Source organism: Phaethon aethereus, assembly GCF_964289735.1.
Source record: "Phaethon aethereus genome assembly, chromosome: 1".
Lineage (NCBI taxonomy): Eukaryota > Metazoa > Chordata > Aves > Phaethontiformes > Phaethontidae > Phaethon > Phaethon aethereus.
The window spans coordinates 161,126,157-161,145,723 of NC_138575.1; the positions used below are offsets into that span (position 1 = coordinate 161,126,157).

General features: G+C 37.8%; 1 protein-coding gene across 1 annotated transcript in view; it reads right to left on the reverse strand.

Moving 5' to 3' along the window:
* Positions 1-19,567, reverse strand: part of PCCA (propionyl-CoA carboxylase subunit alpha) — a gene marked incomplete at its 3' end in the record, with an annotated part of 301,448 nt that overhangs the window by 193,229 nt on the left and 88,652 nt on the right. The window contains exons 8-10 of the mRNA XM_082013979.1: positions 16,931-16,967; positions 10,925-11,003; positions 1,205-1,307 (exon numbers count right to left, since the gene is read on the reverse strand). Of these exons, the coding sequence (XP_081870105.1) occupies positions 1,205-1,307; positions 10,925-11,003; positions 16,931-16,967 (219 nt within the window). The remainder of the gene's footprint in view (positions 1-1,204; positions 1,308-10,924; positions 11,004-16,930; positions 16,968-19,567) is intronic.

Genomic DNA, 19,567 nt, shown 5'->3' on the forward strand with positions numbered 1-19,567 from the left:
CTGACTTGCATACAAAAATAAGAAACAAAAACATAGGTAGCCAAAAATTACTAGCCATGGCAAGAGAATACAGGAAGATGCTCTAGTGATCTGATCTCTTTAATAACCTAAGATCAATGCTGAAAATAAACATTCACTACATATCTTTCTGTGACCCTTCAAAAGAGAATAGGTTGGGGGTTAAATTCCATTCTTACAAACTTTCTCCATTTCGCATATGCGATAAGTTAGCCTGTACACATAAAACAAATAAAAACATAGGAAGTATCAGGTTGTAAGCATATATCTGGCAGAGTAAAAAGTATTAAACATTTCTCTCTTACAAATCATTCCACATTATCAAATCTATCGTTGTCATTGTTTCATTCAGTTATTGAGCTACTGTTAAAATACTTCAGTGTAAAAGAAAACATGCCGCAGCTTGGAAAGAGTTTATATTTTGGACAAAAATAAATGAAATTTCTGTTGAGGAAATGGACACACTCCATATAGATTTATTGTCAGGGAGGATTATTTCAAGGCTATTGACAAACCCAATTTAGTTGCCTACATAAGATCAAACACATCACAAATATTAAAATCATAATTTTCTTAAAGAGTCTGTCTGAAACAAGCAAGTCTTGTTTTGCATTAGCGCATCTGGCTTAACACTAGATCCAACAAAAGATATAAAAGGTCACAATCCAGAAGTTAAGGAGAATACACCTGATTTTGAACAACAAACTGCCCAAAATGGGTCACAAATCCTCCTGAGTTCCCAGGAAGCATTAGATACTTCAGAACAGAATCCAAAATACCGACAAAATCACCTAGAACTCGTAAGAAAAACATTAAGCATGGCAGTGCTTGAACTCCTACATCCTCTGCTGTGCTCAAGCACTGCAGTCAGGATCCAGAGTTCAGGATCCAGCCCTCACAACAGATGCCTACAACTTCCCCCCACTACCACCTCCCAAATGAATTCAGCATGGTTCATTGTCTTCCTGCTAAAGAAAGGCAAAAGAATAAAAACAGGAAGGCTGTATTGTGCATGATAGCCATGCAGTTTGAGCAATGGCCCAAGACACAGGAAAACACAAGACTCCAGGCCCTTTTCAGTGGAATGTTTGAAATGTTTTGAACTTTGATTAATTTATTAGTTCAAACCTTATTAAATAAATAAACAATAATTGATAATAGTAGTAGTAATAATAATAATACAAACCTGGATTTCTATATGACGAGGGTTATCAATGAACTTTTCTATCAGTAAGCGATCATCACCAAAACTTGAAGCAGCTTCTTGAGATGAAAACCTAAAACCTTCCCTTAAATAATGGAAACAAAAAGAACCATCTGTATTTAAAAAGTTAAGTCAAGTTCTTAAGTACCTAAGGAGAAGGAACACTTATTCATTCCAGTCATCTGGCAACACACACATCCAAAAACCAAGTTTTACCATTTGTATTTGATTCTTTAACGAGTATCCCTTTTGTCTTACAGAGACAAAAAAAACCACCACATTTTCAAAGCACAGTGAATTTCAGTGTGTTTAAAAAGTCAGAGCATTTAGAACAATTACTTGTATGAATTTTCTTTGTTGGCATTTTCTTCTGCAAAAGTAATCAAATTTTAAAAAACATTAATTACAAAGTACTTCTTATACAGAATTAAAGGGAAAGCTCACCACTGTTTAAGGTACACAGCCCTCTTAGTACTCTAGGAGTAGCAGAGGTTACTTGCACATTAATCAGATGAAAGAACTGCAGATAGAATATTGCAGACCTTGTAAATTCAATCACTGAACACACAACCTAAAGATAAAATGCTGACAACCAACCTCATGCACAGCGCTCTCAGGGTGAAATGTACCATAATGCAGGGAACCAAAGGCTCCGCAGAAGTTTTTGACAGGCTGTTTAACTGGCTTATTAGTCCCACTTACATTGACAAGTCTGGGGTAAACTTCTGTGGGATTGACTACTGAAATGTAGCAGGCAGCCCTGATATTTGTGCCCAGAATAAGAACTACAGCAAAACTGAGTTGAAGCTTCCGTGTTTTCCATCTCTTAAATCCAGTTAAATTCCACAAACAAAACCCAGACAATAGAACCATGAGATAAGTAAGTTTACAGTATAAAGATGCGTATATTTGAAGGTATTTCTTCATCTTTTTTTCAAGATTGCAGAATAATATATGCTATAATTTTTGGAGATTGTACTTAATGTACAATCTTTCAATATATTGAAGTTTAATATTAAATTTATGAATTAAAGAGAAAGAGGGACATCAAATTTTGTTATTCTGTACACTGCTTGATCCATCCAAAAAAACAAAGTGAGGTAGGAACAGCCATACACAGTATTTAAGCTTACTGAAACAGATTTAGAGCTATTTTAACTCTATATTAAAGGCTCCATTTCCTTTTGTAAACATTCTATCACACAGTTTTATGTACAATTGACTATTTTGCCTTCATTGAAGTATGTGCTAATTAGAAATCTAAACTGCAATACTTGTTAAAAAAGTCAGGTGCCTAATTATCTAATCCTGTAAATCATTTTAAATTATATGTAACAGGAATTACTATCTCAGTCAGGTATTCTGACCTTGTTTGTATCTTACAAATCTGTGCAGTTGCATTTGTTCAGTGATAAAAATTACCATAAACACACTTCACCTTCCTTAAAGAGATCATACTATCCAAATGGAGATGGGTCAGAGTCTCTTCATGAGCTGTTCTGGCTAAAAGGGAACTTGCGTTTGGAACGTTATCCTTTCACCAAGCAGCAGCCCTACAGAGCCTCACTGCAAGGGAGACGCTCCCCACGCAGCACAACTGCACTGATGTGTGCAACCAAGTCCAAAACTTTCCTGCCCATCCTAACCCCAGAAAAGTGCAGGGGAACTTGGGACAGGGAAACCTGAGCTGACTTCCCCTGTCTGGGCCCAGGTCACAGTTTACCATACAAGCAACATGCTGTCTGCAGCCTAATCAAGCCCTGATGTATGACAAGACACAATCATTCAGGCTGATTTACCTCACCTATATGAAGACCAGCATTGATACATCTACGCTATGACTCAATAAAACCTCAGAAAGAGGCACTCTGGTCAGAAGATTCCTGAGCAGGGGCTCTGCACAGACCCATACTCCAAACACTAACCACTTACTAAGATGGCCATCTTCACAGTCTTCCAGTGCCAGCCACCTACACTAGACCGAGGGGCAGGGAGGATGGACTGTCCATTAGGCACTACTGGGCACCCCACACTGCAGGGACACCAGCTGAGCCAGTATGCAAGGAGCACAGCAAACAGCAGCAGCTAAGAGCAGCTTCGGCAGGAGATACTTCTGGTAGTTTCTCATAAGGAGGAGTTGGTGGTAGAAGTAGTTCTACCAGCAATGTTGGGGGCAGGGCAGGGGTTGTTGGCATTTTCTTTGCAAGTTATTTATTCAGGCAAGATGTTCTGTTAAAGTTTTTCTTAGGTTCTCAGAAACTTTCGGTGGCAGTTTGTTTCGGCGGGGGGGGGGGGTCACCTATATGCAGATTTGCTGCTTTTAGATACTTCCATTAGCTTCTGTGAGCTGTTTCCCAACTCATAGACTGGTTCATGATGAAAAGGGGCACACAGCTGCCTGCCGCAAGGATAACTCGCACCCCAGGTCAGCCAGTGGAAGACACACACTGCCACAGAGCCGGGAAGCTGGAGCACTGCTGACAGTATGGCACCACACAGTATACATGGTGGCTCCACAGCCCCGGCTGCAAGAGTACCTATCACATACCAGATGCCTTGACCCAGGTTGGACTTCGAGCAGGGTGGCTGAAAGGACACCACAGCCCATGCCTAAGCAGGCAGGGAACACCACTGCCTCTCCTTAGGGGCAGGGTGGGTCACATTGGTGGGAGCTGCACACTAGTAAAAGCCTAGAGGCATCAAGGGGTGGGGGGGCGCACACGAATCAAAAGATGTCCACCTCAAGCAGCTGTACATAAAGACATGTAGCCAAGGAAACAAAGAGGAGCTGGAGCCTGCATGCAGGCACAGAACTGCAGCATCCTTAGAATAGCTGACATGGTGGGACAGGTCACACAACTGCAGTGCTGCCATGAATGGCTACCCAATCTTTAAGACAGGCAGCAGGATAGGCTTACCATTTTTATGAAAGGGCAGGTCACATACATGAATGCCTTCTTGGGAAAGGGCAAGAGGGTGAGAGATGGAAGTTATGAATCAAAAAAGGGGCCAGCAAGGGTAACACTGCAGTGCAAATTTGTTAACAGTTCACCTGCTCAAAGTGGACAAATTCTTCTTTAAGCAACTCTAAGTCTCCAAGACCTTGACTGTTTGTGTGGTTTTGTTTTGGGTTTTTTGGGCTGTGGGTTGTCTGGCAGGGGTTAGTGGTTTGGAGGGATTTGTTGTTGGGGGTGCGGGGGGGGGCGGTATGGTGGTTTGGATTCTTTAACAGGAAACTAACCTCTGACATGTGTTGGAAAAGCAACACAGAAGACCACAAGCAAGCTGGGAGGTTTCCGACAGATGCTGGGGACAACTTCTCAACACAGACGTTAGATGGGCTGAAGAAGAGGAATTACCAGTAGCAGAAGAGGATGGAATCAAGGATCTCTTGAGAAATTAACCCATACAAGTCAATAAGACCAGCTGGGATGCTAAAAGAGGCAGCTTATGTTATTGAGAGACTGGTGTGTCATCTTTGAAAGGCTTTGGAGGTCAGGAGAGATTCCTGATGACTAGAGGAAGACAAGCATTGCACCCATCTTTGAGAAAAGCATGAAAGAATCAGGAGAACTACCATCTGGTCAGTCTCACTTTAATTCTGGGGAAGAGTCATGGAGAAAGATCTCCTGAAAGCTATTTCTAGACACATGAGAAAGTGACTGAGAACAGACTGCATTTACCAACAGCATCATGCTTGACCGTATTACTTGTCTTTTATGGCTACACCTATGAATTACAGAACAGTAGATACCTCCCTCAACTTTAGCAAAACCTTAATAGTCTCCCACAGCATCACTGTTTCCAAAGTAGAATGTTACAGTCTACATAAGGTCCACAACTAGATAGGTGAAAACTGGGTAGATCATTGGGCTCAAAATTAGCAGCTCACCTTCCACCTGGAATCCAATAGAAGGGAATTTCCCCAGGAATCTATTATTCTGGGACCAGTTTAACCTCTTTATTATTGAGCTGGAATGCACCACCACCAGACCACATTAAAACAGGGTCATCAATATACTCAAGGGCAAGGCTGCATTTCAGAGATCTAGACGCTCTGGAGGAACGAACTCATAAGCATCTTATGAGTTACCACAACAACAAATGCAAAGTCCTGTACCTAGCACAGCCTAGTACAGGCTGCTTAAGATGACTTGGGAGGTCCTGGTGGATAACAGGCTGTGATACAAGTGAGCAGTGCACCCTTGACAGTAAGGAATAATAATTGAATAGTGGGCTGTATCAACTGCAGCACTGCTAGTAGACCAACAGCAGGAATAATCACCCTCTACTCAGCACCTGTTAGAGCATATGTGAAATACTGCATCCAGTTTTAGACACTGCTAGTACTCAGAGACTTTGATACACTCAGGTAGATGGTCAGAGCATACTAAAACCAGCACAGTCAACCAGGCTTGTTGAACCTGAAAGGCAACATGGTTTTAATGGACATCTAATAGCAGCCTTCCATTACTTAAAGAGGAGTTTGCTAAGGCCATAGAGCCAAGCTCTTTATTGCAGTGCATAGCAGAAAAATTAGATGGTGGTCATAAATTGAAGTTGGAAGTTTCCAACTGGATGTAAAGAAAAAAAATACTGGAAAGAACTGAGAAACAGGGCAGGCTGTTTAGAGAGGCTGTGGAATCTCAAAGCAAGACCCCACTGGGAAGAGCTCTAAGCAACCAGCTTATAATTCAGTGCTGATTCTATCCTAAGGATGAAGCTGGATGAGATGATGTCCCTAGGTCCCTTCAGACATAAAGGATTCTATAAAGAACAGAATAGGGTGTTTTTAAAAGTTCCCTTCTCTCCCTACATTACATTTATTCACACTGAAGAATAAGTTGTACAAAAGCATTTATTGATCTTGCCACAAGCTTTCCTGTGGTTGTCTGAAGTGACATAGCCCATGCCAACTTTCTGCCTCCAGCTCTGAAGTCAGCATTGATGCTTTAATTAAAACAACCACTTTCTTTGGAGTCAGCCAGACACTAATAAAAGACTGCAGTCATGTAATATTTCAGTTTCCAATATCAGGAAACAGTAAAAGAAAATAGTCTTTTCTTGTCAAGGCCAGAATTAGAAAGGCCATCTAGTAAAAAACAGATGTTTGATAACCATTTAGTACAGTAGAATTCATCTAAAACCATGACTGACAGGTTAAGTAACCAATAAATACCCAAATGCTGTTTGATTTTACACACAAAACCAGTATCCTTTGCTTCGGCTTGACTTCAAATATAAAAAAAGTTATCTAGTCACAGCATTTTACATATGTTTACACACGTAGCTGGCATGGAAATCTGTGTTTAAAAATCAACCAGTTTTTAGGAAACGCTGTTCTTCACTCACCCAATTGAGTCCTTCCCCTTACCTGAACAGTTCTACAGCACATACCTGTGCAGGACAGATCAAGGATGCCAAACCCATACACTCCCTTTTTTGCAGAGCAGTCTGACAGGCCAAGTGCACTTATTTGGGAAAGTAATAAAACTCAATGGACACACTTGTAATAGGGAACGCTGTTCAGTTTTTTAAAGCTTTGTCCTCTCATACCACACACTTCATATTTCCATTGCCTAAGGAGGTAGGGATTCAGAATGATTTGTTACATATTACTCCACTTTAATGTCTTCCAGTTCCACTGTTCATTCTTTCAGAGCCACTGAAAGATTAAAACATCAGGAAAAAAACTTCAACAGATGTTTCTGAAGGTGGGCAACTGCAGAAAATAACTGCAGACTACAAAAACAAATTTGCTAGCAGTTCTCTTACATATCCTGTTGTACTATCCCAATGAAGAGCAACAACTGTGGAACAGTGGAAGTAAACATAGCATGGTACCACAGGACCACAGAATAGAAATTATAAGGGTTTCTTGGAATCTGAGAGCAGATGTTTGACTTAAATTCTTTTTTGGTGCTTATGCCAATTTTATGCACTTAAGTAACAGGACAATTTATATCTTCCTGTTATTATAAGTTAAAAGGCAAAAACCTTCATCTCCCTAAATATCTGTTTCTAGAAGCTGCCTTGTTGAAAGCTTGCAAAACAGATAAGCACACAAAACTTCTATGTCTAGGAAAGTTACAGAAGTCAAGACAATTGGGTGGCAGGGGGTGGAGGGCAGAATTAGCACAAAGCTTCAAACTTCTCAAAAGGGGATTGTTGGAAAATTCAGTACAAATCTCCAACGAAGAGGTTATCATGTTTGCAGCTGAAACTACTAACTTGGGAAACACATTTCTATCTGCAAATCCATGGACTTTAAAAGAAGGGCCAGTAGTTCCTGTATAATGACCTCTGATACTGAACCTACATGCCAGTAAGTATCTTTGTATCCATCCCAACCTCTGCCAGAAAATTTAAATCTGTTCTTTGGAGAGGATAGGGTTCCTCAAGTGAGCTCCTTTCCAGAGCTGTCAGCAGACCATTTGAAGCCATGAAGCCTAAAGGCGTGATTGCAAGTACAGTTGTTAGAAGCATACTGAAATTAAGAGCGCCTTCAGTTTCTCCACAATCAAAGAAGGAACAATGCAGAAAACTTCCAGATATTCAGACACCTACCCTAGTCATGTTTTGTTGCACTTCATTACAAACTTCATGTTGCCTATTTTGGGAAAGTACTTTCACATCAGACTCTCTGGGACACAAGCACAGAGGCTCTTCATATACAAGACCAAGGCTGGGACTAGTTACACTAAGACAGAAGTACTTATAGATACATACAGTAGCAGAACCTTTTCAGCCTGTGAAGAATCTACAAACCTGAATTCAATATAAACTGCTCTTCAGAAGTCTGCACTTTTTCTATATAATTTCGACTGGGTATCTTATGTGAAGAAAGGGCATCCTAAATTCAGCTTATCCAAACCAAGACAACTGACTAGGGATTGCATTAGAGTGAAGTTAATAATATAATTAGTGTTATTTTAATTTCAGATGTGGGTTAGTGGCTTGAACTGTATGTAAAATTCCACACTAGGACTTGACCGAAATTTGGAAAAAGCGATAGAAGTCAGAATTGGGAGATAATTCATATCTGAATACAACAGCAGCCCTACCCAGATAAAGAGGTAGGGGGCAACGTGGCAGCCATCCACAGTGACATTCACATGAAGAGCAATTTCAAGGAAAAAAAAAATGTAACGGTAAAACTATTCTAGTATTTCTAGTTAGAAATACTAGCTGAAAGTTACAGAAGTCTTAGCTATAGCTGGAATAATATAATAATATTTAAAGGATCTAACAAAATTTTCATCACCGGAGATATTTAAGAGACATGAAAAATGAAGCACCAGTGAGTTACCACAGTGAATAATTCTGTAACAACAGCAATTAAGTCTTTCAGACAGCGCTCTTCCATTTCCAGGGGCTATTTCTGTGTCACATCACACAATACATTTAAGCCTTCTTTTAATATCATGCATAGCCAGTTGAAACAAGAAAATTTTTTCAACTACCCTGAAAATCCAAGAAGTATGTTTCAAACAAAATTAGTTTATATAAGGCTTTTTCTTCAAATAGCATTTGGAATTAATCCCACATGACAAAGCCAAAGCAAGTTTACAAATCAAAATATTATCCATTTTTCACACTCTTCTTTCATTTTATGAACCCTGGACTACAAAAAAGGCCATTCAGATACTGGGTTCTCAGTCTACCAATAGCTGAAAATTAGTTTATTTTTAGGTTTACATGGATTCAGATGCAGCAAGACAATAGAGGAGGTCAACAACTTTTCATGCAATAACATTGTTTTATCATTAACAAGTTGAGTCACCTTCAAAATCCTTAGTCAGCTGTTGTTCTTCAGACTGACAAAAAGGAAAAATCTTACTTCCGTAACGCAATTAATGGACATGTATAACAAATCTTTTACAACCTCATAGATATTTCTTCAAGACAGACTATAAGAGAAACCCAAATGCTCTATTTCATATGTAAATGCAAAGTAAGTCTGTTTCTATCTTCAGTTCTCTTAATCTCACTTACCTTCCTGCAAGAAGTATTTTGCCAATTTAATTTTGCCTTCATTGCTGCCCACCTTTAAAAGTTAAAGTATTTCTCCTTGACATAGGACCAGTAACTAGTGTTAATCTGTTACTCAGTCTGTGTGTTCTTTCTCTCAGCACTTTTTAGGTATTACTCTGTAAAATTACACTGTAAAGACAAGGCTTGCATAACCCACCAAAAGGATTATTATAAAAGCACCACTGGCAAATAATAAGGAGCTGAACGTTATGTCAAAGGCTTTCCACAAACAAGGCAAGCATCTCAAACTACCATCACTAAATATCACTGGGTCAAAGTGATATCACGAGATTAATTTTGTATGCAAATGTACAAAAAAGAACATCCCTAGCTGGCTTCTGTTGATACCAATCAGCTGTATCAGGTGACTTTCTAAACAATAACCATAACTTTTCTCCAAAAAAAATTAACAATCATGATTTTAGATCCAGTTTTCAGTTTTTAAACACTTACTTTAATCAAGCTCCTTTGCTCCTTTCTGAGCAAAAGAAATGAATGCCTGCCTTCCAAGTACAACATATGCAATTGCTACCTGAACAAGATTCAAGGCAGTAATTTTGGATTCTAAAGCAGTGGTAACAAAGCAACTTTGTAAGAAAGCAGGTTATTATAGATCTTCATTCTAATGTCCAATATCTTATTTTCCTATTTAGATCTTAATATAAATGGGCCAGAAATAGTGAGGTACAAAAAAAACCCCTCATGTTTTCTTTAAATCTAAAATTTAACTGCTAGCCATTTACTGTTCTTTTCTTCAGTTTTTAGGCTTTGACAAATAAAAATTTTATAGGGAACACAAAAATTTGACAGGGAAATCTTGCAGGTGACTAAATTAAACTAATGAAAATTTGAGTTGTACTTTGTGTGGATTCCAGCATATGTGCTGCTCTCTCCACATGGAAAGGAAAACATTTAGAAGATTACCTAATTTTGGATCAAATTAGCTTTTTGTTACAAGCCTTTGAAAAATCCCAAAACATATTTTTATGTAACATCAGTGGCACATGGGGTTGAAACCAGGCTCCTCACTGCCAGAATATCAGAAAATGGATTGTAAAACTTCTCCAGTCAATAACAAAGCATCTTGAAGTGTTCAGGATTCAGACAACCATTAGGAGACATGAAAATGTCTGTGTGTTTAAACAAACATTGTTTCAAACAGGCAAAAGCACAACAGTTTTCCGAGACAAATATTTTAAACACAGAAGTATGCAATTTATTAGAGCACATTCTGGAAATATTGTATGTGTTTCCACACATGAATAATCAGTCTCGTCAATTTTAACAGAGCTAACGGCACATATTAATGTTTCAGAATCAGGGCCAGTAAGTATTCTACCTAGCACACAGACAATTAATATGTCAGCATTCTGAAAGGCATACAGCAAAATGTTATTTACAGTCTACCATTGGACTAAAGGCAGTTCTACGTGTTGGTTTTTTACTCAAATTAATGGACCATGTTTTGTAAGGTTTATGCAAAAATTAATTTTAGACAGACACATGCAAACCCAAAGTATATCACTCGCTATACGAAAGGGAGAAAACCAAATAATATCAAATTTCTGTTTAACATTTCATATCTGTTCAACTGTCAACTCACAGTGGCTTAATGGGACTTTAGTAACTGCAGCATTCATCAAGGCAAGCTTTTGGACAGCATCTCACCTGGTCTCTTCATCATCCCAAGCGATTCTCATGCCTTTCCCACCACCACCTGCTGAGGCCTTGATCATGACAGGGTAGCCTAACAGCGGGGAACAATTAGACAGAAGTTCAAACTTTGTTCAGTTGGTCAGAGGAACATGACAACTGACCACATGTCCAATAACGCCAGTAGACAATAATTTCATTTATTAAAACACTTTCTTTGGAAGGAAAGGAGCAGAGAGATTTTTCTTTTCAAGACTTAGCTGTCAGTGCAGTGATTTCTGAAGCCAAGAAAGGTTGTCTTCTCCATTTCATTTATACCAAAAAAGCACCGAATGAATTATATCCAAGTAGCAAAGTGATTTATGAATAAAGGCATTTGACCTTTTTAAGCTCGCATTTCTTTAGGAAATTTCATTCCTTTGTTACTGCTGAAATAAGGTATAGCTGTGACTTTTTTTTTAAACACTACCAGAAAAAATAAGCAGATCTTCATAAAATATCAGTCAAGAGAGTCAGTAAGCAAACCTGTATCTTCTCCACACTTCTGATACAGTACATTTTAAATAACAGACCACCACAAAAGGGGTGTGCTGCTCAGATATTATGTAAGAATCAGTATCACAGAAAACAGATTATTATACTTTTTTAAAAAATAAAAAAAGGTTTTTCCCCAAACTGACAAGTACTAAGAAAACATGAGCAGCATAGATGTGACAGCATTGTGCATAACTCTGGATATTTTACTCTCAGAACAAGATGCCTTGAAATCGGTATGAGTCAGGACCTTAGTTTTCTGAAAGCTAGAAAAATAGAGTAACAAAGAATGCAGTTTAAAAGCAGATTTAGCAATGATTGTTTATTTTGTAGTACAGTATTTTAATTCAAAGCAACTTCCTAAAACAATTTCTTATCAGATCAGTACACTTCAACTTTCTCCCAAATGAATATACAGAAATTTGAAAATTAAGGATCTGATTAGAAAGTTTTTGACATTTCTAGGATAACAGAAAATTCTTCAAGCCTTTGGTCTCCAGTACATTTAATGAAAATCATAACATTAAGCTAAATATCAGACCAGCTGACACTGTCTGGCAAGAAGAGTCCATCAGTCCTTGCAAACTGAAGATATATTCAATAAAAGGCTTTAATAAGGGGACAGAAAGGGGCATTTGAATATGGTTCCTAGTAGAAATGGTCAAGTCTGGTATGATATGTGTAACTAACATTTACAGTTTCTTTCTGGAACATAGATCTACTCTCGCTCTGTAGAGCGACAGTAATATAGTATGCCTACCTCCTCCCCAAAGTCATTTGGCTGAGAGGAGGTTCAGGCGAAGATAATTAAAAACAGCAAGATCTGGAAAATCTTTTGCTTAAAAAGACTCAAGTGGACACAGAAAAAAGGGACCCATTACAAGCATAAGAAACAGAGTAGCATTGATTTAAAGCCAGGAAAACAGCAACAAGAGAACAATTAAATTAACAAAGGAACAGCAAAAAATCAATAAAATAGTTTCCAACATAACATGTCATTAGACTGTGGAACCCCATGCTACAGAGCGTTCATGTGGCTGAAAGCTGCAGAAAAGTAATAGATAAACATATGTAGAGCACAAATCAAGTTCCTATAGGCAGGGATGACCAAAAGGCTATAAATCTTCATGCTTTAGAGTCTGATCTCTAGTTATTAGGTACAAGGGTAAGACAAAGCCATGCAAATATACTTGCTAGAGTGTCTCATGTTCTCCTATGAAATATCTGATGCTGCCCACAGAGGGATATGGGGTAAGTAAGAATAACAATGGATTCGATCCAGAACTATGCTAAGTATTTTCAAGGCCTCTACAATCCCAGAGATAAAATGGCATGCGCAAATTAACCCTAAATTGCATGCAGCGAACAGTGAAGTTCAACTCTCTTTCATGAAATGCAGTATACGAAGTATCTACATAAGGACAATTCACCTATGCTGTAGTTGCTTTTCCAGATCCCTGGTAACTGCCAGGCTCCTAGGCAAGTCCTGGCTATCTTGAAATAAAGATTTTCATGCAAGAAATTAGATTAGATTCACAGGTAACACTAGTGAACTTACACCTCTGGCAACACTATCACCAGCTGGAGACTCTCTCCAACTCAAGAGGCTACAAGACTGCAATTCTGAAATAAGCATTGTTTTAAGCCTTATTATGGCAAACTCACTATGGCAATTTCCATCACCTAATCTATCTTATTCAGTGTTACATGTACTTGAAAAAGTCATCATCAATTATGCTAACAATTTCAGTCTAACAAATTCAGTCTCTTGAATGGTTTGCTGATTTTAATTCTGTAAGCAGAGTCTAGTCCTAATTTACTGTTCTTTCATTTCAACAGCAAAATAGGCATGCTGGCAGTGAGCCTTGGTGAGTCTTTATATGCTACAGAATACGAAAGTTCATATATCACAACTCACATGGTTAAATTATTGCACAGGATTGGACATGGGTTACTGGTATCACTCACCAAGTATAGGAACATTTCACTTCCCCCCTCTCTGCCTTTTATGTATACCAATTACACGTCAACCACACTTTCATGCAAGGCAGTTAAAGATTAGAGAGTCACAATATACTTATAAAATTTAAAAATCAAACTAAGGTCTGTTTCGAAAAGATACATACAGCTTTTTAGGTTGAGAAGGAAAAATTCTTTGTAACAGCCCTCTGCAAGTTAGGATGATGATAAAAAATCCCCCTGAAAATAAGAGGACTTAGAACTTTGCTCAAATATGCCTTTACACACTACTTGCTCTCTGTGGCACTGAACTAAGCTAAACAGCTGTTCTTTGGCCAATAGCAGACTGATGTGTGCTAGGACAAGGAAGGCTTCGTAGAATCTAAGTTTTGCATATGTATTGGGTACACAATGCTGGGATCAGGATGTGTTAATCATCATTCTCCTAACCACTTTTTCACTACTCAGCAGCAATCAAAATTGCTGAAGTATGCTCACATGGATTGGCTGGATTAGTTGTAGGAAGGGAGAGGCATGCAAGCAATTTCTAATAGCATTTATAAGGACCCACGACAACAGCAATGAAGAGTCTCACAAAGCAAGCACTTTTTTGGATAGGTGTTCGGTTTTCAACCCTTCCCTCAAATTAGATGTCAATTTACATGAAATTGAAATTGCGTGTAAGAATAAAAACTACTCGTTCTACAGTTTTACATTCTCATGATGCATCTAAAGGATGGGTCTAAAAAGATCTTAGAAAGTAGGAATGTAAAAAGCTGTCAAAATTGAAGATCATCAGGCAAACCTTTGCTGTTAAATAGGTACTCTTAAGTTAGGACTGCTTTGTTTCCAGGGGTGTTACTATTCTGAGGATCTGAATGGTAAAAGGAATAAACAAACTTCTAGTGTCCCACAGCTGTTAGTTCCCACCCTTTGCCACCACGGTTTTAGATGTTATTTGTCCATTTTTATAAAGTTGCAGGTAGTAGACCACTGAACGCATTGTGCAATATCAGTTTGGGCAACACTGCGTGTGGCAATACCAGATTCTTTTCAATATCCATTATTGAAAAGCTAGTACTAACTAAACCCATGTCAAATGAAACATGACAAAAACACGTTTTTCTACTCTTCAGTTTTGTATAGACTTTCATCTAGTAACTGCCTGCGCTTCTTAGTCACTCAATTCTTTCACACAAATTGAAGAGTAAAACTTTCTGGAGTTTCATCAATGCTTCAGAAATCAAGCGGCCAGCAGTTCTTAGTGTACAACTTACAGACTTCAAAGTAGTATGGGAAAAGAGCCAGTGCAATTAAGCACTACAGAAAGGATCACAAGAGAAGAACAGCTCACACAGACAAATAGATAAGAGAGACTATAGAAAGGAACCTATACCGCAATTTGTGCCTGAACTTCTTCCCATTCCTGATTTAGCCTAATATCTCTGTCATATTCTCTCTTGACAACTTGGGAGAGTGCATCTCAAGTGAGGAGCAAAAGGCAGGTTTTACTCCTTTACTTAGAACAGTAACCATAAATAATAGTCACTGGAACAGGTCAACACAGTGTCTGAACCCTGAAGTGCCATGCTCCACTGCTACTAGCTCTTCAGCCTGAACATAGCAGGGAGAAGCAGGAAAAAAACACAGGCAGCAAGAAAACATTACACAATGTTTTAGAGTTTTAAGCACTGATCCACAATGATTTTTTTTTAATTAATAATTGCTTAATTATTCTTGGAAGACTGAGGCTCTGGATAAGTGAAATTAAAAATAATCTGAAAGTATTCAATTGCATATTAAGTGCTTTATATAGGAGGACAAACGCATTATATACATAAGAGACTAATTTCATCCTATTTTAGATCATTTGAAATTACGCATCAGTGGGTTTTATTCTGATCAGTGGTCACAATTAGACAGCAGCTTAACCAAACTGATCAATTGTTCAAAACATGGGTGGGGAAAAAGCTAGAAAGGACATTTTTCTTTTATTACGTGGCATCGTAGTACAATCCTTTTTCGTATCAAAATGGTTTAAGAATTTGCCAACTAGATAAAGCACCACCCAGCTGTCTAATTTATTTCAATATCTACAGGTTTAAGACTGCCTTGATATAATGACCTCCAAAGTGCTACTGATATCAAAGACAGGAACCAGTCAACAGAACACCAAAAGAACTCAGAAGAAAGTTAAGTGAGAATACATTTTAAAGGGTATCTAGGAAACCACTGAATGCCTTCTGATTTGCATTAATCAAACTGCTTTGAAAGTACTTGCAGGAACTCTAAAAAACAAGAGCAAGAAAGACCATTGAAATGAAACTAAACTGAAATTAAGTCATAATACCATGTATGCCTTTAAGGACTAAAACTCATCTTTTTTTTTTTACAGTTCTCCTCCAAATATTCCAATTAGGTTCCAAGTAGCCTCTTCCTTTTGTTTCTGCTCCCATGACAGTGATCAGTAATTACTTGGTTTCCCAGCAGGGACATAAAGGCTGACCCACAGAAACGCTGACTTCAGTTGTGTCAGCCTAAAAGCCAGTCAAGCCTATGCTGAGAGGTTTCAGGGCAGTTAACCAGAGCAGGGTAAGAACCCCAATTTCAACTCAAAGTTGAAAGGTGTTACACTGATAAAAAGTCATCTGCAGCACTGCAAGTCCAAGTTTCTATCTGGCACATAAGACACAGCCATAGCTTTTGACACAGGTGAAAAGTATTTACAGCTAGATCAGTAAGAGAAGCTTCAAATGTAGATACAGACTTTGAATTGTGTGCCTGTGATGAACCTAAATAATTCTCATGACTACCATCTCTTAAAATGAAAATGCAAAAAAAGACATCCAAGAAAAACCTCTTATTGCATTAGATTCTTCTTGTCAAAAGCATTTAAGAACATGTGTAATTTCAAGCATATGGTTAAATATTTTCCCTAATATTAAGCTTTAGTAAATAAAAGCCAAAACTCATTAAACACATATTACACTTAACCTTCATCAAAATGAGCCCTAGACAGTTTGCTGGTTGTTCTTTTCACCATTCTGTAAGATATTCAGAAGCTAAATAGTGACTTCATTCCAGAAAGCACAGAAGAAAGGCTGGTGGTCTGAACGATATTCAAACTAATTGCAGTCCACACAGTGATGAAGAATGAAGATCGTAACACCACTCATGTCAGCCTCCATTTAGGAAGTGTACCATGCCTCACTTCTGACTATCATGTCCAATCACAGAAAATATACTTTGAAATAACTCCTTTAGTGAGCTACTTATTACTATATATTACATGCATTCCACAAATCATGGCTGCACTTGTCCTGTAAAGTTCAGTTTGTAAAGCTAAAATGTGATGATTTAAGAGACAGGGCATTAATGCCTAGATTCTTCCAGCCCTATAGGCAACAGGGAACTTAAACTATTAAAACATTATTTGTTCTATAGGGATTACTTATTACACATTCAATTTAGTCAACCATGTCTGCTGAGAGGCACAGAAATCCCACCATAGCTAATTTAAGAACTTACCAATTTCCCTTGCAATTCTGACAGCTTCATCTGCATCCTGTAAAAGCAGGAAATGAGACCCAACGTTAATCCCATCAGCCATTGCACTATGTCCTGAGGGCAGTCATATATTGCACTACTGTCTCCTCTGATTCATTTAATGTTTGATTTTACAACCTTCTGACCCTTTTCAGCCAGAGGAATGTAAAATTAATACCATAAGTGGAATGTAAATTCTACCTCATCATTAGTATACAGAGAAACTCAAAGCAAAGAGGAATCAGCTGACGGGAAACACAACCAGGATCACAAAATGATTTTCTGCAGTTGTAGGAATTTAATGCTAGAATTTAGAAGTTTACAATCAATAATGGACCATAAATCAGATTGTTAAAGTTTGTCCACTGCCAGCTTTTTTCTGTCCTCACAGGTATTTGTGTTTTCCTGGTTGTTGTCAGTAGGGGGAGTTGATTCTCTATTGTTGGGGAGTGATTCAGGTCCAGAAAAAAAATCTTAAAGACACATTTGTTTCATCTCCTGAAGAAAGAACACACAACCATTTCACTTTTGCAAGTTTTTCATTCTGAAGACAGAATAAACCTTAAATGCATCATTTTAAACTGTATCTGAAATTAGGATATTCATATAATTGTTTCCATTGAAGAGTTCACACATTATTAACGTATGACAATTAGAAAAATCTTTTTGTTGATGCCACCTATTGCTTCAGCTGACTCATACCACTACAGCCTGGTACAGAAAAAAGTACTAGGAAACCAAGAGAATAAAAAACAAGATGTTCAGGTATTTTAGTAACCAAATCTTTTCTCCTGGAGTAGTTAATTCTGGTTTCTTCTACTGACAACTGTATTTCCTTTACACAATACTAGAAAGAAAAAGGGTTAATTTGCAGTGGCACAGGTTTAGTTCGAAAATTCCATCCAAATTTGCTAATATTTATACTGTGACGTGCATTAAAAAATTTGTATGGAAGGCAGTAATGTCTAGAAACCACCAGCTGCTAAGTGTGTCTGAAACTATGGGGGCTAACTTATGAACATTAAAATGAAACCTGATATTTTTAAAGCTTTCAAGGCAATCCGTTTTAAAAGCACCCAGGTCAGAACTTTAAAAAAAACCACCATAAGAAATGTTCATACCTGGTTCATTTATGTCCGATAATAAAACAAAATCCTCTTTAAAAGTCTTCAGTACCTAGTAACAGCCCCATGAAGAATAAGGGGGCTGGCAGGGGAAGTTGTCAGAAAATTTAATTTCCTTTCATTAGCTAGTCTGCTCCACAAATCGGTGCTTGTTAAGTTCAAAGCAGTCCTGAAAGCAACATCAGTTTTAAGTCTTTTTACTCTAGTCACATCTGTTAATGAGATTTTTCCAAATAACAATTGTTTTTAAGTCAAGAGATAAATCTAGCAAAAAACCTTTCCCCCCCCAAAAAAAAAATATCCAGAGTTTACTGTTTTATTACACCTTGCTGCTTTCCATGACCCTGCACCCTCCAAATTTTAGCTTAAAGGGATAAAATGCATGAAAAGGGTCATTTAAGAATGTTAGTGGTTTCCACACATTGAGTTTGAAGGTTCTTTGTTCCTGCCTGTGACAGTTATGCGAGAATACTTCCCCTTAATAGCCTCTCTGTCAGGAAGTGTTAAACCTGCCAAATGCAGACAATTAGAGCCTCTTGAACAAAATGCAGGAAGAGTGATGACTGATGAAGAGCCACGATTATAGCCGAGAAGGAAACTTTTACATTTCTTTTCTCTTGCAAATTCACTCATATATTTGCAAAACAGAATTAAGAGGGGGGAAGCAAACAGGGTAATTTTTTTTCACTTAGTTACCTGCAAACAAGTGGCTAACTGCACATTGCAGTCTACAGGAAGACAAGCTGCAAATCATTATAGGGGAGCTTTTCACTGCCGCTATTTTATACATGCATACAACAACTTTAAGTAATAAGCAGCATCGTATCAGCAGCGCTAATTGTCTCAGTTGTGGCTTGAACAGACTGAAGTCATCTGCCCAGCACAGTTACTAATTTACGATATTTCAGCATGTTTCTTTTACAGTTCTAATACATTAGAACACAAAATGTAAGATAAAAATGTATTCAAATTCTTTATACTTCAAAGAGTGTTTCTGAAATAAATAGAATACAAAAATATGCTGTGCTTTAAAGAGAAAAACTAACAAAAATAAGCAACTGACATATTGACAGCTCTGGTAAGTCTCTTGATCTTTTTCCCTAAGAAAGTATTTTTTAGTATCATGTATTTTACTTGCAGATTACATGAATACAGCAGCAGTTTTGAATACTCATAAAAAGTTAGGACAGTTATTTTAGGTATTTTTGATGCAAAGAACTTATGATAGATAGAAAGCATTTGCCCTAGGTAGGGAAGCAAAATCTGAATGCTACGACACTGCATAATACGCAAGTCCATATGTGCAATGAAACCACACCAGTACTAAAAGCATTTTGAGTTATTTCTTAAAAGCAGAAGTCCTCAATGATTTACTGCCATTTCCTCAAAAAACACATCAGCTACACAACCATTTTCCCCAAAATACACTGCAGGTTGTAAAGAAATATATAATTTTAGCACCACCTTTTATTGTACAAATAAAAATGTTCAAGTA